The 27,827-nt window shown below is 31.9% G+C and overlaps 2 protein-coding genes across 5 annotated transcripts; one reads left to right on the forward strand and one right to left on the reverse strand.

Annotated features, from left to right (window-relative positions):
- The first annotated feature begins 212 nt into the window (after positions 1-212).
- LOC129874332 (zinc finger protein WIP6-like) lies at positions 213-2,087 on the forward strand. The gene is made up of 2 exons (XM_055949596.1): positions 213-629; positions 1,380-2,087. The coding sequence occupies exons 1-2, from the start codon at positions 213-215 to the stop codon at positions 1,851-1,853; spliced, it is 891 nt and encodes a 296-aa protein (XP_055805571.1). The 3' UTR covers positions 1,854-2,087.
- A 5,064-nt stretch (positions 2,088-7,151) lies between these two features.
- LOC129879992 (methionine aminopeptidase 1B, chloroplastic) lies at positions 7,152-15,704 on the reverse strand. Of its 4 annotated transcripts, XM_055953785.1 has the most exons (11): positions 15,541-15,704; positions 14,689-14,770; positions 13,512-13,749; positions 12,196-12,357; positions 12,077-12,118; positions 11,832-11,903; positions 11,534-11,613; positions 11,088-11,185; positions 9,911-9,958; positions 8,553-8,609; positions 7,416-7,607 (listed from the first exon to the last, which is right to left on the reverse strand). In XM_055953785.1, the coding sequence occupies exons 1-10, from the start codon at positions 15,653-15,655 to the stop codon at positions 8,584-8,586; spliced, it is 963 nt and encodes a 320-aa protein (XP_055809760.1). In that variant the 5' UTR covers positions 15,656-15,704; the 3' UTR covers positions 7,416-7,607; positions 8,553-8,583. The 4 variants fall into 4 exon arrangements, with proteins under 4 accessions (XP_055809758.1, XP_055809759.1, XP_055809761.1 ...); XM_055953783.1 differs by lacking the exon at positions 8,553-8,609 and having other exon boundaries at positions 7,152-7,607; positions 15,541-15,703; XM_055953784.1 differs by lacking the exons at positions 8,553-8,609; positions 12,077-12,118 and having other exon boundaries at positions 7,152-7,607.
- Positions 15,705-27,827: the final 12,123 nt, after the last annotated feature.

Raw genomic sequence — 27,827 nt, forward strand, 5'->3', positions numbered from 1 at the left:
TATAGTATAGTAGACAGACAAGAAAACCTAGCATCTTTGCCCCTACCCCCACTCCCAACTCCCCTTAGCTAAAAAGAAACAAAATCCTAGCATAAAGTCCCCAACCCAAGACCACCTATTGTAACTTTTACCCTTTGGTCATAAACTCTTTAAAAACGTTAGTTTATTTATAGCCTTTGTCTCCTCAAATTTCATAGACTAGATTTCTAACCATGCAAAGTAGTCATAATTCTATCACATACTTATCTAATTCTAGTGAATTAGTTGAAGATGAACTTTCTACTGTCCTCTCTCTTGGTCCTCCTGGCCAAATAAATCTACAAAAAAATAGTACTACAAATTTTCATGACTATTTTTCTTCTTCTTCTTGTTCTAGTTTCCAATTTCAAAGCTATAATAATCAAGAAAGTGTCACTGTGGCTCTTCATATTGATCCATCAAGTACAATAAGTTCAAACAACAGCAACCACCACATTAGTAAAAACAAAGGGGATCACAATAATAATATTAATGTTTCACTAGCAAATGGACAATATTGGATTCCAACTCCTGCCCAAATTCTTGTTGGACCTACTCAATTCTCTTGTGCTGTTTGCAACAAAACTTTCAACAGATTTAACAACATGCAGGTTTAGTTTATTTTCCCTATAGATATACATATGTACTTTTATTCATGTTAAAGATCTTGTATATGCAATTTTAATTTAGTTCATCATTTTTACATGTGTGACTATATATTAGGGTTGTCACTTATGTATAATGTGTTGTGCTAATCGGGCGCGGAGCTAGAGTATAGTTTACGAGTTCAGCCGAATCTAGTTGTATATGTTCAAATTTTGTATTTGTCTAGGAAAATCTATTGATTATGTACAAATGATTAATTTAGAATTTTAAATAACTAAAATTTTGGATTCATAGGCTTCAAATTATGACTCTGTCTCTATGTGCTAATGGTTCATATGTAGCCATGCACACTCTTCTCTTACATGCGGAAGCGGATTCAGGAATTTAATTTAATAGAGTTCAAGATTTTTACATTTTTTTTGTTGAAAAATATAGGTTCATAGCTTAATATTTATCCTATTTTCTTGAAATTTATTTCCACATATATAATATTTAGGAGTTATTAAAATGAACATAGTGGGTTCAATTTACACATGAAAGTAAACTTCTTGAATTTTGTCTTTTTATTGTCTCATATCTATGTACTTTTAGTCAAGTTTCAAGTGATCTAAATTTCCCAACTTACCAAAATAGGTAACAAATTTTATGGTTGGTTAAAAAAAAAGGTTAATTTTGCTTGGTCCAACTTGTTATGTTACATTTTTTTCCCCTTTCATTAACTAGTGACTTTTTATTTTTTATTTTTGTATTATTAGATGCATATGTGGGGGCATGGATCACAATATAGAAAGGGACCAGATTCACTAAAAGGGACAAGACAAGCTTCATCAATGTTAAGGTTGCCTTGTTATTGTTGTGCTGAAGGTTGTAAGAACAACATAGACCATCCAAGATCAAAGCCATTGAAAGATTTTAGAACTCTCCAAACACATTATAAAAGAAAGCATGGGGCAAAACCATTTAATTGTAGAAAATGTGGGAAGAATTTTGCTGTAAGAGGAGATTGGAGGACTCATGAGAAAAATTGTGGGAAACTTTGGTTTTGTATTTGTGGTTCTGATTTTAAGCACAAGAGATCACTCAAAGATCATGTTAAAGCTTTTGGTGATGGACATGCACCACATAGTGAGAATTCTTATTATTATGTTGAAGGAGATGAGGACGAGGAAGAAGAAGATGATGACGATGATGATGATGAAGAACATGGAAATGGAACTTTAGAAATATAAAAGGGTTTGCAGTTCAGTGTATGAAGTATCTCACGTTCATGCAGAGTTAGAGATAATGTCGCATCCCAAAGAGAATGTAATGTAGACTACTATAATGAGAGTAACTTTTGGTTTTCCTTTGTGATGAGAGGGGGGAAAATGGGATTTGACTAGGGATTATTTGGCTTCTTTATTGCATGTATGTTTTTGTGTGCATATATTTCCTAGGGGGCAAAGAGATGAAGAAGACAAAGAGTGTAGTAAGAACATGTTGTCTCTAAGCATTAATGTTAAAATTTAGATGTATCAAATTGCATGATTAGATTGAAGATTTGTTTAACTATTAGCTTGTTAATTACTTCATGTTGGTTTAGTTAATCAATATCATTTTTCAATTAAGGGAAAAGGTCAGAATTATAATGTTCGAACAGAATTCAATTGAATTCCTTTCATCAAAAAATTAAACTGATCAAATAGAAGCATAAAAGACCATGTTAGAGAGATTTTAATTTGGATATGACAAGGTACACATAGTGGTAATTTTTTTTATCATTATTATTATTAATTGCAGGAGAATTAGAAGAAGAAGAAAAAGAAAGAATTAGAAGGAAACTTTGATGATGATGGTGAACATAAAAATGAAATTTTAGAAAAGTATGGTAGTTTAGTGCACGAAAGTAGTATTTCTCTTTCATTTTGAAAAAGAATCGCATCCCAAGAAGATATAGCGTGGGCAACTATAATGAGAGTAACTTTTTTTTTTATCCTTTGTGATATGAGAGCAAAAAATTGGGATTTGACTAGAGACTTTTTGGCTTCTTTTGCATGTATGTTTATATGTGCAAATGTTCTCTAGGTGGGGCAAAGGGATGATGAAGACAGAGAGTGTTAGTAAAACCAGGTTGTCTCAGAGCATCATTAATGTTAAAATTTGGAAGTGATAGTTGCAAAATTTGATTGAACAAGATTTGTGTCTGGCAAAATTCCAAGGACTTAGTGTATATATATTACTAGCTTGTTATTTAGATCAAGTTTCTTTTATAATTAATACGAATTGTTGAATTCTCTTGACACAACCTAAGCTTTTAGTTAGTAGCAAAAAAATAGGTCAAAATTACAATTTTTCAATCAAGGGGAAGGTCAAAGCTTTGCTTGGGATTCAATTGAATGCGCTTCCTTGGAGATTTTAGATTCAAGATTCAAATTTGACGAATGTAGGGTTATCATTTATCTCTTTATCAACAAATTAGCTTATAAGAAAGCTTCGTAGAGCAACTCTTTCCTTGTCTCACAATATAATGTGGAATCTAGATAATTTCATCGCATTTTCTAACGATCAAGGCAGAGCGTACGTATTAAATCCACTACATACTACACCATCAAGTAACTCGCCTGAATACCAACTCTTTCTCAAAATTAATTAATATACTTCAACTAATTAAAGAATATTAAGATTCAGGAATCAAATCTGACAAAGGTAGGATAATCATTTATCTCTTTGTCAACAAATTAACTTATAAGAAAGCTTCCCAAAGCAACTCTTTCCTCATCCCACAACATAATGTGGAATCTAGATAGTTTCATCGCCCTTTGTAACTATCAAGGCACGACGTATTAAATCCACTATGTACCACACCATTAAGGTGCATGGCTCACCTGAATAATGAGTCTTTCTCAAAATTAATTAAAAATACAACTAGATATGCTACAAATTAAAAAAACAGGATCTTGCAACCTAACCTTTATCTCATAGTTTTTTTTTAAAATAAAAATGCCAAGCATAGAGTTGTCTCTTTTGTCATTCAGAAGCAGTAGTAGTTGTAGTTATACTACTAGTAGTAGTAGAATCTAAAAGTGAATTCAGCAAAAATAAAGCTGGAAAACAAAGAGGAGCAGACAACAGACATAATAGTCAGAAATGTCTTCAGAAAATTGCACTGTTGATTAGCTATGCATTGCATTTGCCACAGCCCTCACTCTCTCAGTCTATCTTATAGTATTCCTTTCGTATTAAATGATGTGATGTATTTTGACTGAATACGAAATTTAAATAGATCAAAAAAAAACTTTTATAGCTTGTAATGTATAATACATATTTCATTCGTCTCAATTTATATGATACATGTTCAAATTTTAAGGGTCAAAATTGAGTTTCTTCACGCACTCTCTTTAGTCAATTTTCTTTTTGATTTTGGAGCATAGACGGTGGAAGAGCCAGAGGAAGCTAGGTCATTTGACCTAGTTCTACCAACAATTTTTTTTATATACGTTTAATTGCAACGTCTGTTGATACGCCTAATTATCAATTCCTTTCGAGTCATCTCCAAGTCGTCATCGCATGGGAGATTTTGAACTATTAGTTGTTGTAACTTATAATATTTTTTACGTAGTTTTTAAATATATTTATTTTATTTATTATTTAAAAAAACTTAAAGATCTTATATTAAAATTCAAAATCAAAATAAAGAAGTTCTACTCTCAAAATTCAAACCATGACACACATCGGACAAAAAGAGGTAACAGATATTTCTGCAACTATAAATTATCTTAATTGTATAATGAAATTTTTTTTTTTTAAATATAGAAAATCATCGTTTGTTTGGGACAAAAAGAAAGTGCATTCACATATTTTTTTTTGTTTTTGACCTAATGTTCTGAGGCTTTGACTAATCCGGATTCTTAAGATTCATTTTTAAAAAATCATTTTCTAACATATTTTTTCATACCTAAAACTCGAATTCGGAACAATTACTCTTTTTTTTCTTTCTTTGTTTGTGTGTGTCTTCAGAGTACTCATAGTGAGTCTTTTTCTAAGGTGTACTGAATAGAGAGTCAGTGAGGTTCTACTAACACTTTGATGGAGAACTTTTGTCAGTATGGTAAAACAATGGACCACTGGAAGTTGCTGTTTTTGGGGTTTCACCCAAAGTATTACTACCTTTTTTTCTTTTTTAGAATAACAACAAACACATACTCACACAATTTTTTTTTCTCAGAGATAGACAGCGCTAAGGCGCAAGGTCTTTCGCACAGCTGCTGCGCCCTTGCTTCTTGCTTTCGAGCTGGAGCTTGTTGGGGTAGTGAAGCGGTCCGTGAAGGTTAAATAAGACTTGTGTTAAGCAAGCAGAGTAGTCAAGCCAAAAAAGCAAAAATCGATTTTCGTTCAATCGACGGAATCAATCATTACTTCAGTCTTCTACCTCTTGAGTAATCTCTTTTTTCTCTATACCCCTCCCCCTCCTACATAACTCTACCATGTCAAGTGATGGAATCAGAAATTCTAATTAGGAAATTCGATAGAATTTGATATCAAGAGCGAATGTACATCGCATAAAATTATGGTTCAACAGAATGCAGTAGCTTTAATTTGGCCTAGTTAAACTTTGTATGTGTTAAAAATATTAATTATCAATTCCAAATGGCAAAACTCAATCATTGTCTTGTCCTGAAATCCTAAATTGAATCGTGAACATGTGACCTAAAATAATTTTTGAACTACTTTTGGCTCTACACTAGAAGTTTAACTTCTATGTTTTTAAGCTTACTTTTTTAATCTTGAATTGTGAACGTTTTTTTGAAGGCTACGCTTTAAAAAAAACAATTCATCCTCAGAGATCAAACTCGAGAAAGTCTCTAAATTAATAAGGCCCCGGTTGTGTTGTTATATAAGATGAAATTCAATCTAACAAGTGGTGAATTGTGAACATTTTTTTGAAGGCAACGCTCTCAAAAAAAAATTTCATCTTCAGAGATTAAATTCGAAATCTCTGATTAAGAATAAAAGGATCTTAACCATTTCATCGCAATCCATATTGGTTATGGATGATCTTGCTTACTTTTGTAACAGTTATACCATCCCATCATGACATTTTAGCTTTGATTTTTGTAACTCATTTTAGTGATTTTGATCACTCATAATTCTTTTCTTTTGGCAGCCATCTTTATATATATTCATTCATTTTTGCATGCATGCACACACAAGCTTTAATTTCTTGCCTTTTCTTTCCCCATGTTTGATCATCAATCCCATCATGATGATATTTTTTTTTCTTTATCTGTTCCCTTCACATGCTTTCTATATATAAAGTGAAAAGGCTATTGGAAACTGTTCTTTTGTATTACTACTGAAAATATAGAAATTAGTGACAGATCAATTTAATAGCTATAAATAGAATATTTTGTTCTTAATTTTATTTAGCAATGAATTATAGAAATATATATTGTCTACGAGTAATGTAGTAATGAATTAGCAAAGAAGTTATTAATTACTTTCAATGGAAGATCCATCAGAAATTTAGTTATTTTTATTTCTCTGTTGGAAAGGATGCTTTCAAACCACACACACAAAAAAAAAAGATTTTTCCAGTAAAGTTAAGTTTTATCAAAGTGTGTGGTCATCTCATCTAAAAACTTAATTTATTAGAAAAAATACATTACTGTTATTTGATTAATTATACGTCTTCAATAGTACACCGCCTCAATTTATTAGAAAAAAAAAAAAAAAAAAAAAGGGCAGCCCGGTGCACTTAAGCTCCCGCTATGCGCAGGGTCCGGGGAAGGGCCCGACCACAAGGGTCTGTTGTACGCAGCCTTACCTTGCATTTCTGCCAGAGGCTGTTTCCAAGGCTTGAACCCGTGACCTCCTGGTCATGTATGGACTTGATTCTTTATTTGAGTCAATATATGAAAATTCTTTTTAACCGTTATAGTTTATAAGTGACGATAAGACTCGAAACCAAGAACTTTATTTTGCTCTTGTTAGCCAATTTGTTAAGTGATACCAAGCTTCAACAATAATAGGAGTATAAATTAAAGATGAAAGAGAGAGAAGTTATATTTTGTGAATTAATGAATTTATCTCAAATAAAATTAAGGGTGAATATTTTTTGCTGTGTCAGGAGAATGTTAAAGTAGGAGGCTTTAATGTAAAGATCTATGCCTTCATTCTATTTTTTTATTAAAAAAAACGTAACAAATACCAAAAGTTCAACTTGCTTTTGTGAAAACTGAAATATGAAAACTTCATTATATTATACATGTGTCTTGACATATATATATACATACACAAAATTACTATGCACTGAGAATTACTAATTCATCATGAAGCAAATGCTTTTGATAAAACATTTTAGATGTGTTGCTATAGAGAAAACTTAAATTCTTGGTCTTGATATGGCATGTAGTTTAATAGAGAAAGAAAGACAATTTTTTGAACTTGTGGTCGTAAAGCGTACAATGGGTAATTCAAGACTTAAATTATTTCAGAAACAGACTAATAAGCAACGAGTCTCACATAAAATGGAACAGAGGAAATACTACTACTCTTAAATCCTTGTTGTACAACAACGTAACATATCCAATATAATCATACGAGTACGATTTGAAGAGGGTAGAGCGTACGTCAATAGACCATACCCTTACCTCGTGGAGGTAGAGAATTTGTTTAACAAAAACCTCAGCTCGAGTGCAACAAATCAAAGTATATCCTTGTTGTAAAAGACAATATTTCCTAAGATTACATGTATTGATCTTTTCCTAATATGGAGCAACAATCACAAGAATTATGAGATGAAGTTATGAACATCATCAACTAGAATCATATTAATTAAAACTTTATAGTAAACTAGAATTAATATGTTGTCAAAATTTCTGCACCAGTTTTTGTAATCAAAATAGTATGTTCAAACTGAGCAGCAAGGCTACCATCAGCAGTCAGAGTTGTCCAGTTATCTTCCCATGTTACACATTCTGTGCTTCCCAATGTGAGAATTGGTTCTGTAATAAATACAAACAAAATGATGTAAATTTATAGTACTCAATTGCTCAAACTGAAAACTGAAAAAGGACTACTGATAAAAGGTGTAGAAAGTTGGTCTAAATAGGAAGTATTGTAACCAATCAAGTTCAGCTTTTACAAATGATTTGTCTATTAAAACATGAAAGTTAACTTATGAAAAAAAGCTATGAAAAAGTGCTAGGTGACTTATTCATATCAGTCTTAGTCTTGGTGGGCGGAGTTATCATCAGTAGGTATTAATGAGGGCTATATCCTATAGAATAGTCGAGGTGTGAAAGAAGCTAACGAGAAGGAGATTCATTAGCACGTTGTTAAGTACGAATTGGTGAAATGACAGAATCCACTCGACAAAAAAATGAGGCAAATCTAGCTCACGGACTAGCTATATTGGATCTCGTAAATTATAGTACTCACTTGCTGAAACTGAAAAAAAGAGACTACTGATAAAAGATATAAGAAAGTTAGTCTACAAAGGAAGTATTGTAACCAATCAAGTTCAGCTTTCGCAACTGATTTGTCTATTTTACCTGATTAAAACTTGAAACTTAAACTTACGAGAGATTCGCAGAAATCGGAAAAACAGATAAATAAATAAAAAATGCTAGGTGATTTCTTCCTGTCAGCCTAAGTCTTGGTTGGCAGAGTTATCAAGTATTTGTATTGATGGCAAGAGACATGTACCCGATAGAATAGTAGAGGTGTGCAGAAACTAGCCCAATGAGTTTTTGGCCAAAAACATCCTTAAACTATACCCCAAACTTAAATTACATCCTTAAAATATATTTTTTGACAGAAAATATCCTTCAAGTATTTAAAAGTTGACAATTTTCATCCTTCAGTTAGATATTGTCAAAAAATTAAGGTATCCTACAAACACATGTGTAATTCATGTGAACAAAAAGTTTTTCTGCATAATTCATTACCTGCTATAAAAAGCTCCTGAAGAAAAGAATATTAAAAATCGTAGACACCATTGCTTGCTGAAACAAAAAATGTTAGAAAGGTGTGAGGATACATGATCTGCTCTTCTTCTCTTTTACCAATGGAAAGAAGCTGAAGCTTAATTATCTTCACCTTTTTTAAAGTCGACTTGTAGTTAGATCAATAATTTTTCAGTGCAATCTAATATTAAGGTGATCAAAATTCTAATTATGTCTCGCATTCGAGTTTTTAATCAAAATTTTGATTATGTCTCGCATTCGAGTTTCATTCTCCATTATTAGAAGTGGAAGTTTCCTACAAACACCGCTTAAGCAGATTCAGTTGAGAAGAAACATATTTCAACTGGTAATTTTTTAATATTAAATCACATAAAAAATAAATGAAAAAAAACTGTTAATTAAACTCAATCACCCAAAAAGTCCACAATAATATTTTTGGCGTATTTTAGAATAATAAATACAAATGGATGACTTGATTTTTGTAGAATTTGTTACTTTTCTGAAAAATTGTAGCAGAAGGATGAAAATTGTTAAATTTTAAATACTTGGAGGATGTTTTCTGCTAAGAATAATATTTTAAGGATGTAATCTAAGCTTGGAGTATAGTGTAAGGATGATTTTGGCCAAAAACTCCTGGCCCGATACCCCGTTATCCAAAGAGAAATGTAAAAATAGATTTAGGTGACTTCTTTCTATCTCCCTAAGCATTGGTGGCCAGAATTATCAAGTACATGTACTGATACTGATGGGGGTAGACAGTTACCCAATAGAATAGTCGAGGTGTGCAGAAGCTAGCTCGACACCCCGTTATTCAAAGAGAATTGGAAAGTTAAGAGTGGATTACATAAAGGAAGTTGCACAATGATTCTCTTTTGGATAAATTTTGAGTCACTTTCTCAAGCACCAGCAGTATGGTGACTTAGCACCCTAAAGCAAATGTTGAAGAACTATTACTACAGTGTAGCAAGATCAAATTATTCCCCAAATACAGCTTCGAAGAATTCTAGTTCTACGTTAAGGCCGCTGAAATCTATATATAACACAACTTACAAAAACTGTCAAAAGTGAGTTACTAAATATCGGCATCCACACCCAAATCATAAGGTAGACAAATGTGTCCAAGCTAAACATATAGCTAATCAATAAAAGCTATGCACAAATTAGTGAGTAGAAAAATGTCCAAACATTTATAGCAGTTCAGCACTGTGGTGATGTTATACCCGTTATGTTAACTTCGCATTTCTATATTGAAAAAACTATAGCTGTTAATTTTCCAGTTTACTCCCAGATCACTCTCTTAAATCAAATGTATGATATAAACATTATCCTAATGCACTTACCGATAGTAAATGTTTGCCCTTCAACCATGGAGCCAGACTTGTCATTACCTGCCGAAAAGGATTACATTAGGAAAACCAGTACCTATAATACAGCTTGAATATCTTATCTCACATTCAGCAGTCAGATCAAACATGATCAATACTAGCTACCTAGAGAACTCAAGACCTTAAGTTTACTCCGTAGTATAAAGTTTAACACTAAATTCTTCTCAATTGGCAATAAGCGGAAGGCCAAAGATTGTCCATGTTCTAAACAAGATAACCTTGTGAAAAGGAACAATTCAAAATCAGAATTGAACGAGGCACGATAAGCATAGAACAATCCAAATTGATCATATAATATCTGAAAGGACCATCAGCCTTGACGAACAGTAATTATTAAATACTATGAATTAATTTTATTTTTAAGATTTGTGGTTATTTCAAGGGGACTATGATTAATCAAGAAGGAAACGCTAAAGATGAACAAGGAACCTGGAAGAACTCACGAACTCATGAGTCGTGAGGACAAAAAGCAATCCATCTATTACAGTCTCTGGCGTCCAATGGGTCATGATCACTATGGCGGCCAATGTGATCTTAAGTTTATTAGTCAAGGAAATACTTAGATAGCAACTTCGAAAATCATGGCATCTATTCTTTGAAAAACGGGGTTTAAAAGGGTGATGAAACGATCTTTTCACTGTGAAGGTGACATTCAATTTAAAGGGCAAATGTCATGATGCTAAAGAGAGGTAAGTGACTACTCCTTTTGGAGTCTGCATTTTATATTAGTTGCAAATATGTAAGGAGGAGATTTAGTTAACCATGAAATATGATATTAGTAACTAAGAAGTTCGTGGAAATAGAATAAGGAAACTAGTGGCTTCTGCATGTTAAGCATATGTATGTTTCTTTAAGAAAATAACCAATTTTTGAACATGTTCTGATATCATTTCAGATAAACTATAATCTATCTTGTTATTTTTTATATTGTTAACATAAGACAGTGAAGTTGTCTCCGTGTGACCTACAGGTCACAGATTCGAGCCGTGTCACCTAGCTACCATTAAGTCAATTACTGTCAAGGTTTGTCAACATCAATCTAAGAAAACTCTTCCACAACTTTCAGCGATTTTACTGGATGAACAGAAGTGCAGTAGTAAATGTCAAAGTCGATCAAATGAGAGTAACTTACGGTGATGAAATATGAGTGGCTCTGAGTGAAATACTGTCCCAATACCATGTCCAACAAAACGATCAACAACACCATAACCAAATTTTTCAGCATGTTCACTGAAACCAAAGTCTAAAAAGTTAAATGACCACGGAAGAGTATCAACAAAAAATAAGGTATATACACAAGAAATGACATTAATTGTTTGCCAGCAATATGCGAGAATATCACAGTAAATTATTCAAAGTTACAGCTGAAGAAGCGAATTTCACTAGTGTATAATCAAGAGTTTCTCAGCAACACTCTACACTACCGACATTTTTTAGCGGTAACTAAAAGTTTTCGCATCTGTTTAAACAGAAACAGTTTGACACGTATCGGAACTTCAAAATAGATAGACTATTGAAGCTTCAAAATATCCAAATCATCAAATAATAATCACGATAATATCATATTCAGAAAATCACCTGATCCTCTTTCCTATCTTTCTAAAAAGAGCACCATCTCTGCAAACAGCAATTCCATAGTGCAAGCACTCTTCAGTCACCTACCACAGTAGGATATAATACAGACAATCAATTTCACGAGCATCGAATGATGAAAGAGACATTAGTTCTATTGTTAATATTGACTGTTATCTTAAATTTTAACAAGTATTAGCATAACGGAACTCGATTTCAAATGGCAGTGATCAGTTTAACTTTTCAGAAGCAAACTAAATAACCAGAAAGTTCATCATTCCTTACGTAATTGAGAAATATATACCTTTACAAGCCGCTTAATGGATTCACTCACATCGCCACAGAAAAAGGTCTTTGACGTATCTCCGTGATAACCCTGAGAAAGGAACAAAGCAATGAAACTTACAAGGTTTATCCAGAATCCAACATCAGAACTTTCAAGAGAATTACCACAAATGTCGTCTAAATACGTAGGGTAAAGATTGGCTAGCAGTAAAAAAGATAGCATATGTAGTCTATTACAATACAGAAGGGGCATTGACAACTTACATTCAGGTAAACGGTCACGTCAATGTTTATTATGTCGCCATTCTGCACAATATATTAATTTTTGTCCTGAATACACATAGAAAAGTTTAAGTAAGAGAATGCTATGAAAAGGCAATGACCTGCAGCTGCCGTGAGTCAGGTATTCCATGACACATGCACTCATTGACAGATGTGCACACGCTCTTTGGAAATCCCCCATAGCCTAAGGGAGATGGATAAGCGCCAGCATCGATTATCATTTGGTGCACAGCTTTATCAATTTCATTTGTTGTTACTGAAGGCTGATAGATTCAAGAAAAGAATGTAATAACATGTTATAAGGGTATCAAAGGAATTAATAACCTCGACAAAAAATAAGATATCATTCTTGTGAATAGAGATCTAACATTCATAGCATATTCTTCATTTTGGTCCAATCCGTACCAGTTGTGAAGAAAACATTTTATGAGAACCCACGGATTACATATTTCAATTGAATATCAAATAGCATCTAAATACACGGACTACTACATTTTTTGTTTACATTACTCAAATGCTGCTTGTCTGGAGATTTCCTTCAAGTGCTAAAAGAAAGTTTCAGCGACATATAATACTTTTACTTAGCTGAAAAGGACGTTGTGAGTTTCCTAAAATAGCACCTACGCCAAGCCCATTTATTACCAGATGTTTCAGTTAGATAAGAGAGTCGAATGTACCCATTATGTGCTACAGACAGGTCAAGTTCCCCATTGTAATCTCAAGAGTTATCTAAGGAATAGAAACTAGTTTAGCTACATTATAACCGACCATTCCAAAATTAGAAAGTGCAATCTCGCTGTTTTTTTTTTTATTACCGTGGTATCTGGGCCCGCTTGCACAGGCCCTGAATATTTCCACGGTGTACCTGTCATCTCCCACCAGCAACAGGTAGTCAATTACTCTGTCCACCAAGGCTAGAACAAAACAAATGGGAAGAAATCACCTAGTGTTTTTCTCTTGTGATCATTTTAAAAAAAAATACTATCATCCGGAGCACAGCAACTGAAATGTCCTTCAGGTCATTAACTACTTGAATTTTTTAAATTTTTTTATAATTGTGGTATCCTGGACAGCTTGCGCGCACCTCGACTAATTCCACATGATACCTGTCACCTCCCACCTCCCACCAGCAACGAGTACCAAATAACTCTATCCACCAAGCCATTAACTACTTGAATTAAGCATGATTCGCAGGGAAACTTAGCCTCTCTCTGTACAGGTCAGCTACACAAAATTACCATAAGTGAAGTAGAATGAGCAAAAGTAATGAGGTGATAACCAATACACTTTTGAGTTGAAACATCCAAAGTGCATTTTGGTCGAATTATCCAATCACACAGCTGGACACGTGCCAGACAAGTATAGTTGAAAACAACCTCTTTAGCAATGAAATAAGATGGATATCAAACAGTCTCACCCTAACCAAAGTTCCTGCATAGTCAACAACCCGTGCAGCCAACTCACATGCAGCCCTCATGCGAGCTATGCCTTCAGCATCATGGATCTGATGTTCACTTGAAATTTCTGGTAACTCTCTTGAACCTACATATGGAGGCTTTGGTATGTCATCAGGCACAGGAAGCCGTTGTGATACTCTTCCACGCCTTAAAGGTGGCCTTCTTGTTGCGGTGGTAGAACCACGAAGCTCACGTTCCCTATACATCACTAAATCATGTCGTTATTTTCATCTTTTTTCTTCTTTATTCATGGAGACACCAGTAAACATTCAAACCCCCCCCCCCCCCCCCGGGAAAAAAAGAAGACAGAGAAAAAAGAAAAACAGAATGGAGATTTTTATATGTTTATAAAACATGACTTTGAGACAGTAGTCAATAGAATATATACTTTAGTAATTTGGGAGAGATTTTCATGAATTCTAACAGTAAAAAGTGTACACAAGGTATAAAGAATTAGTCTTTATACCTTTTAAAGCAAAAATATTCTATACATTCGATAAAAAAATCATTTTGCAGTGCTCCATCTTCTCTATTCACAAGCAATGCATTTTCTTTCCCACAAAGTTCAATAGGCGGAACCAGGATTTTTAGTTTATGGGTTCTGGACTATTATTCTTTTGCTTAGTGGGTTCTGAATAAATTATTTGTACATATTAAGTGATTTTATTTTTTTCCACAAATACATGATCTGAGCCAAAGCCATAGGATTCTGACGAAACCCGTAGACAGTACTGTGTCTCCGCCACTGGTCTTCAATATGGTAACCAATGGAAATTTTACAGATATATATAGTCAAATCTCCGTAAAACGGTGTGGTTTATCCGGATACTTTTGGTTGCTACAACAAAATGTTGTTATGGAGAACTTATAATATATATATGACACAGTACCAAAGAAAACTTGATTGCTACAGTGAAATATTGTTATAGAAATGACTGTTATAAAGAGGTCTAATTGTTGTTGTTATAGAAATGACTATTATAAAGAGGTCTAATTGTAATAAGGCAGTTATATTCAGCAGCAACCACCTTAAAGGTCAATAACGTATTTTAATCACTTTTTGAAGAATATGCAGTCTCAATTCTTGAGAAAAAGAAACAAAGCAACACATTGAAACACAAATAAACATAAATATACCTTCTAATCCTCAAGGCCTCCTCCAAACCCGATAATCTTTTCGCATAAATTACAAGCTTCTTAGTAAAGTTTGCATTTTTACCTACAAATGAACAAAACTCAATAAAATAATTCAAGACCAAAATTCACCCAAGACAAACAAATAAGTTTATTTTAGCATCAAAGTTCCATAATCTGAATATCCAAAGTTACCCAGCTCTTAGTATAAGCATAATAAATTACAAGCTTCTTAATAAAGTTTGCATTTTTACCCACAAATGAACCAAACTCAATAAAGAAATTCATACCAAAATCCATCCAATACAAACAAATAATGTTTTTCTTAGCATCAAAGTTCCAACAACAACAACATAACCAGTGAAACTTGTGAGGTCTGTACAGGGTAGCGTGTACACAAATCTTAACCGTGGAGGTAGAGAGTTTGTTTTCAGAGGACCCTCAGCTCGAGTACAACAAATCAAAGCAAGTATGAAAAGGAAAAACGACAGCAAAGAAAACATAACTAATAAAACAATAACAACAACAAAATATTGTGATAATCCAAATAGAATAAACAACACACAATGATACCAAGCTGCTTCCAAAGCATAAATTACAAGCTTCTTAATAAAGTTTACATCTTTACCTCAAATGAACCAAACTCAATAAAATAATTCAACCACCCAATACAACAAAATAAGATTTTTTAGCATCAGAGTTGGTCAATCTGAATACCCAAGTTACCAAGAATGAATTTTTTTAACATAAAATTAATGACAGACTAAAACCCTTGAAATGAAAAATCAAGAATTGCATAAGGGGTTGTTGTATTGTAAATAAATAAATAAATAAAAATAGAATGTTTGTACTTACTACTACAGAAATTAAAAGGGTAATTTCCTCTGAGTTGAGAAGATGAAGATAAAGATTTTGTTTCACCATTAATGGAAGAAGAAAGATGTAGCAGAGAAGCTGTTGCATGTGCCATTTCTTTTCTGTTACACACACACACACGGAGGCACAACTCTCTGTTTTTGCTTAGAGGGGATAAATGATAATGTTGATTTTTTTTAATTTTTGTTTTTTGCGGGGGGAGGGGGGTGGGAGGAAGGGGGTTAATGGGCCGGGTATTACTTGAATTCCCTTGGGGTGGGTCCATCATCTCAATAATTTTTGGGCCTCTACTATGGACAATGGACCCAAGTTAATTTCACACCTCCTTATATCTTATTCTTCTATTTTATTATTAACGACTGATTCCTCTACTTTGATTATTTTACTAAACAAATAAGTTACTTTAAGCATTAAAATAAATATGTTTTACTTGAGTCGAGAATTTATTGAAAACCGTCTCTCAACATTGACAAGATAAGGGGTAGGATTGCGTACATATAATCCTCTTGAAATCCTACTTGTGATATTACATTTGATATGTTGTTATTGTTGATCTATTTTAATCACTTCATGCGAGTTTTTGCAACTTCGATCGCATATGTCCGAAGTTGATTCCGACGTAGTTAAACTTACAAACTTTTATAAATTACGGTTATGGCTTAAATGGTGATTCTAAAATTTATTATATGTTCACTTGCCCTATTAACCCTATTCTCAAATGAGATCTCAACGTTTTTAGTCTGGTGATAAAAATTAGGACCACCTGCTTAGTCGTGATATTTTTTATCGTCATCGATATTTAATAATATATAATCAATGTATAATATACGCATTATATATTGTACCTTTGGCCCAACAATCACAACAATACAAGGAATGAGTAATCAACATCATCGTGTTGGGAGTAGGTTTGTTTCATTGAACCTTTTATCACCAGTAGTTCAATGAGTCATCTTTGGGCCCAACCTAATATGATCATGTTTTTTTTCAGCCCATATAATTGAGAATTTGTTATTATCATGAAATTTTAAATTTTGCAAATAAAATTCGAATATTATAATGAAATTTCACCAATAAAATTTAAAATATTGTAATGATAATCATTTTAAATACATAATCGAAACATGGCCAGTAAATATATATATTTTTAGCAGTCTCAATTTATAATAACAACAATAATAATAATAATAACCATCATTCAAACGACAATAAGATTGTGATAGATTGATAAATAATTCTTCATCATATATTGTATGTCTCAATTTGATTAGTTTTGAATATAAAATCATCTATCTTAAGAAGTATTTTGACTTCTAATATAAGACTTTTTGATTCAAATCTAAATTTACTTGAGCCCTAACATAAGAAATATCAAATACAGAATGAGAAATTAAAAAAATAACTTTAACCTTAGAAATAGAACAAGAACAATATAAGTTGGAAAATCAATATAATTTATAAAAAATAAAAACTTAATTAATTCTTGAAGATGCTAGAAGTATATGGTACTGACAAGTGACATATTATCCATCTTCCCTTATCTTCCTAAAGTTAATGTACCAACAAAAAACGAAAATAATAAAAACATGGAGTGGACATACATGCCGTACAACATATCAAGTTGCCTGTTAAACATGGTGCACTCCTTGTCTGAGATAAGGTTGTCATGTACATACATCTACTAGAAATCTATTCTCCAGATTAATAACCCCTCTTGACAAAAAATTATACATATACATATAATAAAATCATATTTTGAAATGTAGTAATTAAATGAATAAATTGATTGAATTTGAACAAGTCAAATATTACTCGACTTGTGTCTTTGCATGCTCGACTGCTCCTATCACGATTCGAATTTGGGTGTGATGACACTTATCTCAATCCACCGAGACAAGTCGGTCTAAAACTCAACGAAAAGTAAATGCGGAGGTAATTGAGATAAAGCAAGGCTTAACTTAGTCAAAAGCAAAAAAAAATCTCAAAATCTCTCAAGACAGATTGTCATGTGTACAAGCAACTAATACATTATCGAAGTACGAAAGAAAATACAGTCACAATGTCTTTGTCTTTAGAATAGGACTAAAACATGATAAAAGAGTAAGAGGTGTCCTCTAAATAGATGTAACAGTTACCTTAATACTCGAAATGATAGCCTCAAATGTGTTAGAAAACACTAGGAGATCAAGTAGGTCCGGGCTCACAATCTACACAAGTGTAGAAGCAAGGGGTTAGTACCAAACAACACGGTACTCAGCAAGTGGATAACTAAAACTAAGCAAAGTTCAATAGATACAAGTACTCCAGTCATCCCAACCGAACCTCTTTAACTACAACCTGCATAAAACTAGCTCAACTCTACACTCTATACAATAATAATCGCACAGTCCACGAATACTCATCAGTAGTCTCATCAAGTGAATCATATCAAGTCAAGTTCAACACATACAGAGCAATAAGTGGTAAACACGAATTCACAAATATCAACAAAATGTGATGCAATGCAATGAGATGATGCATGTCTGTTATATCGGTACATATCCGCTGAATTACAGTTTGAAATCAATGTGGGACATTTCTGTCCATGTTACCTGCCATGGAGTGTGTGACCCATTCCCTCAATATACATATCCTGGCACAGAGCGTGTGGCCCGACCCCTTTGTTTCATAATACCTGCCACGGAGCGTGTGACCCGACCCCTTTGTTTCATATCATTTTCAGTCTCAGCACAGTATGTCAGAACCAATGCAATCAATTCATGCTCATATGATTCAAGATAATAACATGACAACAACAATATTTTTTGCTATCTCATATCAACATAGTCATTTCACATGTCTAAAATAAATACATAATCTCATCACATAAATTCCACCAATACATGTCATTAGATCGTCATTTTATTCCCCTTATCTCCATTTTTAAGGCCAATTATTCAGTCAATAACCCAGTTCAATTCTCATTACTCCCAGTACACATAACACAGAAATACAAGCATTTACAAGCTTAAACTAAGGTTTAGAAATTCATTTGCCTCAAATAATCAAGCAATCACTCCGGAACTCGAGCCTTCCTCTTTCATTGGGCTTCCAAATCAATGTAATTTAATCAAATATATAATCACAATAAGATTTCAAACCACAACACCCAATTACTATATGTCTAACCTAGACCCAAAAACTCACACAAATCTATAATCAAGTTCGTAATGTTGATGTCACTTAACATGCCAACTCCCATATTTTCTTAATTTCAAGCCTTGTTGTAAGCCTCAATTCCTCTAATATCATAAATTTAAAGGTATTCATATAATAAAATACACCTAATATTTAATTAACTATCTCAATATATCAAAAACTTGAATTATAATGTGATAACCATGAGAATAATTTCAATCTGAAGTCATATTATACCAACAGAATCCTCAACCACAAAACAAAAAGAAGGAGAAGAAGGAAAAATATATAATGAAAAAGACAGAACTCAATTTCAATAATATGTGGATATTATTGTGCAAATGAATAATCCATTATTACTTTATTATTCGTATTAAATTTTCCATTCGAAACTCACGTCGGCAGCAACTAAATTACATATAAAAATAGAGCTTGCCACCCAAAAATATAATAATGATTGACATATAACCTAGACCAAATACATTACAAACTAAAATTGAGATTTGGATACATCTCCTTTTTATTTACCTGAAGTAATTATGTCGCCCTGTTTGGTTGTCGTCGCACCGTAAAGACCTCTTTCCAGGTTGTTCTTTCTTTTGTTCCTCAATAAATTATGATTTTCAAATATTAAACTCAATTAACTTATTTAGTAATAATGGGACAAGTGGTATATGATATAAAATAAATTATCAGTTTAACTCACTAATTAAATTAGTTATCTAAATTTATCCCTCAACTAAATAATCATAGTAATAGTCCAAAATTTTCAACTTAAAATTAAAAAAATAGGTCTTTCATGAAAGAGAAGATGACTATTTTTCAAAATGACCTAACGGGTCATTACAGCTCCCCTCATCCCATGCTAGTGGGGCTGAGTGATTATGACATTAATCAAGATATTAACCATATAAATAGATAGTAAAATGCTTATGGACACACGCTGACAAAAGATAAGTGATGTGTTTTGCTTAAGAACCCAATTATATTTTCAAGCGAGATAAATACCACAGCTAAGAGTTGTTGGTTTGACAACAAGACATAAAGTTATCATAAAAGGTGCCTAGCGCTTGCCTTTGGTGGTATCCGAATTGAATCAATAATGAGTTATTGTAATACTGCTCAAAAATTAGCTAAGTTGAAATGAGTTGGATTGGTATAAGAGAAACAATGTATCATAGTCTAACCTGTCCAACTTCTACTAATCTAGAGGTTGGTTAGGCAAGTTGTACTTTTACGGGCTAATTTTGAGGATGATTTACAAGAATAATCTTGAATTTAGATGATTTTGAACTTTTGACCTCGTTTATTCATAGAAAGAATTTCAAATTTAACAAATTTTGAGTTTTGTTCCATGCAGAAAACGTGACTTTTAACCTTGAACATTTATTGTCCATGGGGCAAGTGAGGGTAAAAAGTTCAAGAACGACAATTTCCAAGATTATGGGTGTAATTTTTGTTAATTTTGTCAGCCTTAATCATACAAAGTATTAACACGGGCTAGCCACTTTCCATCCTTGTATTTTAAAACTAGCCATTCCCATAAAATTTCAAATTGCATAAGTGAAATTTCAAAAGAGAAATTACAAAGGCTAAAAGCAGCTATAGATGAATTTTATACTAATCATATTTATTCTGAATTCATCTGACTCTATCTCTTGAATTCGTTTGTGCTTCAACCCTTCCCAAATAAAAAAATATTATATCCTATTTTAGTAGCTTACCTAAATTGACACACTGAGAAGAAAAATTTAAAAGTAAAATTCATGCATTAATTATTTTAAATGTAATTAGAGTGTGAACATGTTATCTACCCAAAAAAAAAAAAGGAACTATATGAAATTTCCAAGCAAATACATGACTTTATAACAGAAATTGACTTCCTCTAATTAAGATGCCATTTCAAGAATCTTGTTTAGACAAAAACACATGTGATGATAATCTTTTGACATTTTCAGATTTTTCAAACTAATTCAGAATCTTTCATCTTGAATTAATTCAAACACTAAAACTAAAGTATCCAGTTGTATTTGCTAGCTTTTCTAGTTATAGAAAAGAGATTTGATCCTAGTCATGTATCTTTCTGGAGTCTCTATTATATACATGCTTTGGCAATATTTAAAGGAATTAAATATGAAATAGGAATAAATTATGAAAGTCATTTTTAATCTATCACTAAGTTTTCTCTATGCGTATGATTTGGAAAATCGCCGGACCATTAGGGTCTATTGTATATGTAACCTTACTCTGCATTTTATTAAGAGATTTTTTCGATAGCTCGAACACGCAAGCTCCAGCCTCCATGTGACATGATAATAACTTTATCAGTTACGCCAAATTTCTCATTTGAAACAACTAAATAGTTATATGTTGTTAAGTTTTATTTTTATTTTGTATTTGCTTATTTCTGTTGAGCCGAGGGTCAATTGTAAAACTCCTCAATCTCACAAGTGAGATTTTACTGAATATATTATTAAAAAAAATTCATACATTAATTAAAAATCATGATATTAACTAAACACATTTTTTTTTCTTAAAAGAAAAGTTTAATGATAAGAAACAAATACGATGAACCGGATTAATAGCTTATTGATTTATTTGAAGAAAATATTATTGTCTGGAAAATAGTTGACAAATATATCAGATATTAAAAAGCTTTTGAGACAATAAAACAGATTTTAACAGACTTTCACCCACTACGAAATATATGTCCACATTTTACTTTAGTTCTTCATAGATTCAGTACATGAATCTGGACCTTCTTTTTTTTTCTGGAGAAACCATATACATGATTAATCATGCATATTAATTATTTTAATTAGCCTTGATAGATATAATTACTTTAGGTAAATTAATATAAATAACTTTAATAATGTGCAAGTTGTTGAAGAATATACCATATGGTCTATTAAGAAAATAGTACGGATGAAAAATAATCAAGTACGGATTATAAAAATGAACCCCAAAAAATAAGAATGACCACATTCAAGATTAGAAGAAAAAATAATAATGCAGTCCATATATTTGTCTTTTAATTTTTTGTACATCATTAAAAAAATTAATAACTTTCATTAATTATTGGAATATAGCACTTTTAGTCACTTTATTATTTATAACTTCTTATTTTAGTCCTTGAGTGATTTTCCAAAAAAAAACATATTTTACCTTTAATTATTTAAATGTATGTTTTGGTCCTTCCTAGGGGTGTTCATGGTCTGATTTGACTCGGTTTTTAACTAAAACTAAACCAAACCAATTAAGGCATTTTTTTTTAATATTCAAATCAAACCAAACCATTATAGTATAAATGCTATCGGTTTCGATTTTATCAATTTTGTCGATTTTATCGGTTTGGTTCGTTTTTTACAAGTTGAAATAATATATTTTATAATGCAAAAAAATTGACAAACTTATTTACTACCTTCATACTGCAAATCAATAGAATTTCAAAACAACTATCATTAATCTTCAAAGATACCTGAACTCGTTCAAAGATAGTGAGGACAGAAGAAAAGTATATAAGTTAAATAAGTTACCATCTAAAGTCTAATCTAGAGCTATAAGAGAGAAGCAAATATGATTTCAATAATAACAAACTTGAATATGTCCTGACTGAAACTATATCTGATGTTCTTGTAAAGTATATAAGCTAAAATGATAAGCTCTAAAAAGGGCAAAATATCAGCAACGTAAATCCATAAGTTGGTGGATTGTTCAACTCCTACGGTCCACGAAGGAAATGACTTCAAAAATAAATAATTGACAGCCTATTTTGACTGTCCAAGTTCAATACCGAATATGAGAAGAGGAACCATCAGAACAAAAAGAAGTCCTTCAAGAAACATTATTTTTTTACTATTGCATGAAGTAATTGAAGCATTCCAACCTTGGCCAATAGAAAACTTGCTACTTTACCTTTCTCCAAGATGAAACTATTTGAAAGAAAACTGAAAGCACGGATCAGCACAGCAGCATATGCAAAAATAGCCTCGAAAGAAATTACAAAAATTCCACCACGAGAAAGATAACAGCTACTGCATAGTAGTAGAACCTCCACAACAACAAAATTAAGAAGGCTAGCCCATAAAAGGTTAATTATATACATTACTTTTTCATTAATCAAGTTGAGAAAAAATAACAAGGTCTTTAAGCAGTTCTTCGAATGATCAACATTCAACACAAAAGAGTCATATACCCAACTGTCACCAGAGAAAGATCACTTAATTGCTTGCATAAAAGTGTGATTAAATACAAAAAATAAGTCAATAGCATAATCCAAAAGTACTTCAGGTGAAGCAGCAGCAAAATCCTGAAAATTAACTATCAAAGAGCAAAATAGTTGCACTACGAATTTCAATTGCAACATCCAAACTAATCAATGCTCAAAGTTGTGCTAGCATATTCTGAAAAAAGAAAGAAGAAAGTTTAACAAAGTAGGCGTTAAAACTTTTTAAAACATAAAAAACATATTCATAAAGAGTTAAATGTGTAAATTTATCTTTTTCAACTATCTTAAGCTTTTGAATTTATTCTAAAAGATCTTCAACCTTGCATTCTTTGGAAGTTGATCTTAATCATTGTTGAGTGCAAATAAGAGCTTCTACTGTCTTTGAAGATAAAGAACTTCGATAAAAGTCAAGAATTCGACCACCGGAGCTAAAAGCTGATTCAGAAGTAATAGTAGAAATAGGAATAGAAAGAACATCTCTTGCCATCCTAGAAATAATTGGATATCTAGCCAAAAAAACTTTTCACCAAACCATAATAGCTAATTCTTTGGTCTTTTACAAATCATCTGCCAAGTACTTTTCAAGTTCTGATTTATTTTCAGTATTGTTTTCATCTGCCAAATATTTCTCCCATTGTGATTGTCGCATCTCGTCACTATGCATGATATCAATTTCATCATTCAAGCTTAGTTGACCATCAATTTTATCGGTATGAGTCCCACAAAAAGAACTCATCTAGTAATCATTCAAGCGACTAAAAGTATCCATCACCTTTTTCAATTTTTCGGCTCCCACAAAACAACCATAAGGATTTTTAAACAGATATTCCACATATTTCAACTTGTATCGAGGATCCAAAACAACAACAATGAATAATAACTTGTTCATACTTTCAAAAGTACCCTAGTATTTGTTAAATTTAAATTCCATCTTTTTAGTCATGCCACTCAAAATAGAATCTTCACTATGAACATATTTGCAAATTATCTTTTGAAGATTAAAGATCTCATGGAAGAAAGAATTGGAAATAACATATGAAGTTCTTGAGAATTTTAAAGTTACCTGGTAGAAAATCTCAAGGAACTTAATGAAAACTTTAACATTCTTCCAATCATCTAGCGATATATGCCCTCCCACATTATTTATTTCTAAATAATACTTGAGGTACTTGTGATCATCATCATACATTCTTGAAAATGCCCTTTCAAATTTTACAACTGTATCTAGCATCATATATGTGGAGTTCCACCTAGTTTCAATATCTAAAGTCAAAAGACCATGAATGTCAATCTTAACCTTCTCGACAAATGACTTAAAAGAATCGAACCTTCCAGCTGAGGACTTAACATATTTGATAGCATTTCTTACCCGAGAAATAGACTCATTTTGTTCACCAAGTCCTTCTTTCACGATCAAATTTAGAATATGAGTATTACATCTAACATGTAAGAACTCATTTCCTAAGATGCCTCATTTTCAATCCTCAATTCTTCTCTTCAAGTGTTTAAATGTAGAATCATTAGCAATTACATTATCTAAGGTCACCGTGAATATGTTATCAATTTCTCAATCAAATAAGCACGCCTCAATTTCCTTAACAATTGTTTCACACTTAGGATCTGATGTTTGGAAAAAGTTGAGAATTTTCTTTTTCAGATTCCACTCATCATCGATCCAATGGGCAGTGACAACCATATAAGTTAGATTTTGAAGTCATGTCCACGTATCACTAGTAACACATACACGTTGATTATGAATAAGTTTTTCTTTCTCTTCTTGATATATTTTCAAACATTGTCTAGCAACAGTCAAGCGAGAATGTAATTGAAAATTAGGCAAAACAACTGCCATTAATCTCCTAAAACCTTCCCCTTCAACAACTTTAAAAGGTTGTTCGTCAATAATGACAAACTCAACAATAGTTCTCCTAATCTCATTGACGTTAATCACAATATTTTCTATAGTACATGTACTATATGCTTGTTCTCTTTTTTTAACTACCTTAATTCTTGATTGATTTCTGTCAATAATTCTAAGAGGAAAATTAGGACAAACCTCATGTAAATGTCTCCATAGCATTAAGTTCTCATTCGTACTTTCAGAAGGAAAGTTATTAGTACAGTGGTTATATTTCACCCTTTTCTTACCCCATTTATCAAGATATTCAGTATAGTATTTTCAAACGCCGGATGTTCTCCTGTCACTATTCATAAGGCTACGATCAGGATCGCAAAGAGTTGTTTGTTTTCGCTTTTTAGCATGATTGGGAGTAATATCACGAGTTTTATCACCGTCAAGCTCAGGATCCAGCAAAGTAGTTGGAGATACTTTGTTGGTTACCTCAACGGGCTCCACCTCTTTTTGAGTAGTTGTAGTTTTCATCTGAAAAAAAGTATCCGAAAATCTAAATAAATAGAGAAATCCAAAATCATTAGATAAAAACTAAATCAACAGAAAAAATCTAAATCAGTGGAGAAAATCTAAAATAACAGAGAAATAAAATAAAAAACACACAAGATGAAAGACTAGAGAAGCAATTCATTCAAGTAAAACTTCAAATTCACAAAAATAATTACACAAACAAAGAGTAGGGAACATACAAAAAGTAACAAAAAAAATAAAAGAAAGAAAAAGTTACAGACTTACAGGGATTAAAGTTTCTTGCACTCAATTGTTATCGTGAGAGACTGAGAGCAGAATAGAGGTCTACAGGGTTTGGGAGAAAATAAGAGGGAACTGAAAATCTAACGAGAGAAAAAATTATTTATGCTAACTATTCAGTAAGAATTTTTTGTTTTACTTTAAACGTAAATGGGTTTGGGGAACATGAGCTAGACTTTTTTCTTGGAATGGTCCTAAATTATGAAGAAGTTAAAAAATAGATAAAGTTTAATAAATATATATAATATTTTAAATATGTACATATTTATCGGTTCGTTTCGATTTAGTTCGGTTTTCTTTATGGGTAACACCAAATCAAACCAAATGTTATCGATTTTTAAAAATCTAAAACCAAACCAAATCAAAACGAGCCTGTTTTCGATTTATTAAATCGGTTTGACTTGGTTCATCGGTTCGGATCAATTTTTCGTTCTCGTTCAAACACCCCTAGTCCTTCCGATAGGAAAGATATTACTTTATTTTTACTATTTCTAGAATTATATTGCAAGCAAATATGGATTAATACAAAAATACAATTTGCTTAACATAATACATATGTAATTAAATGATAGAACAATTGGCAATCATGGTAAATCTCTATATATTCACTAGCAAAGGAATCAAAAGTGCATGTTTAATTAATTAAAAATCAATTATGCTTAATAAAATATCAGAAGAATTATAATTAGAATTTATCTAAATTACCCTTTTTCGCTACTTAAATGTCTTACTAAATCAAAATACTCTACTAATTGAAACAATAAATATACTTTTTTTTAAAAGTCAAATATTTCTAACGTAAATTAATTTTGTCAAAACGATTAATATTTGAGATCGAAAATAGTTTGTACTACTTCCTACCCTGTTATAATATTTTTGATCGACCTTCAACCACACGGTAAAATCAGATGATTAATTAATATTAAATAGATTATATGTATAAACCTATTTAAATCAAGAACTTAGACTACATTAAAATTCCCTTAGTAAACATCTTAATTATCTCTCGTCTAGTTGAAAAATCTAACACTAATTAACACACAGTCTGGACCAGTTCAACTTTTTTATTGCTCTAACAGAAGAAAAAAGAACAACAATAACCAACAAATTAAAAAGGCCAATAATTGGAAAAAAAAATTAATAGAAAAAAAGTAGGTAGAGTTGATAGATCAATTGCTTCAAATAGGTTCTCAAAAGGTAGATTCAAATAAAATTTACCTTATGCGCATGGGTCGTGTAAAGAACTCATATACTATCATCATACGTATATATATACAAAATTGATTCATAAATTATGATAATTTGATAATAGGCCGGGGTCTTATGATTATATCTTATCTCCCTACCTAGAAGCTACAATTCCACTTTAATTTTTCTTTCTATTCTTGTTGATTTTTGTAGCCCACCATAGGAGAAAATTATTACCTCAAATAGATTCCTAAATCTGAAACATGATAATATATCATATTATAGTATGGTGAGTTGTAACTTACAAAAGTTGTATCTTTATATATAGATATATAGTTGGTCGAAAGTTGTGTATGAACATGTAATATTCAATGGAATAAAACTACTCAAATACCCCTTTTTTGTCTACACACAAATAGCCCACTAGGCTCAAATATTATCAAAATAAGATTCTTATTATAAGTTTTATTAATCAACATGTGTTTCTGTGTGTGAAGAGAGAGAAAATCAGGTTCATGTATATGCAACATAGAGATATTTTTGAAAGCAACAATATTCTCTAAAAGAACATGAAATTTGCAACCAAAAAAAAAAGAGTTTCTCATATATACTGACATATATTGAAGAAATGTTTACCTGGCCGGTAATGAATCTTCAAAATTTTATACCGTCAAGTTAATTGAATCGGTTGTAATATGTTTAATTTTCTTCTATTTTTAGATTACTATATTAGATTTGTTATGAAAATCTATTATATCATTGTAAATGAATTTAACTTGACGGTATAAAAACCCTATAAACGGATGGTCAAGAGCGAATTTAGTGTGCAATTTATAACTATTGACGGCAAACTCAGTTATTATTATATATTAATTTGAGATCATTATATAAACTCATACACTTCAAATCGTGGATCCGTTGGCTTCCCTTTTTTAGTGCACATAAGTAAACTAATCTTCGCCAAACTAATTGGAAACTAGGAAAAACAATAAGAAATAAACAAGAGCTCAA

This window comes from Solanum dulcamara, chromosome 2 (assembly GCF_947179165.1).
Source record: "Solanum dulcamara chromosome 2, daSolDulc1.2, whole genome shotgun sequence".
Classification (NCBI taxonomy): Eukaryota; Viridiplantae; Streptophyta; class Magnoliopsida; order Solanales; family Solanaceae; genus Solanum; species Solanum dulcamara.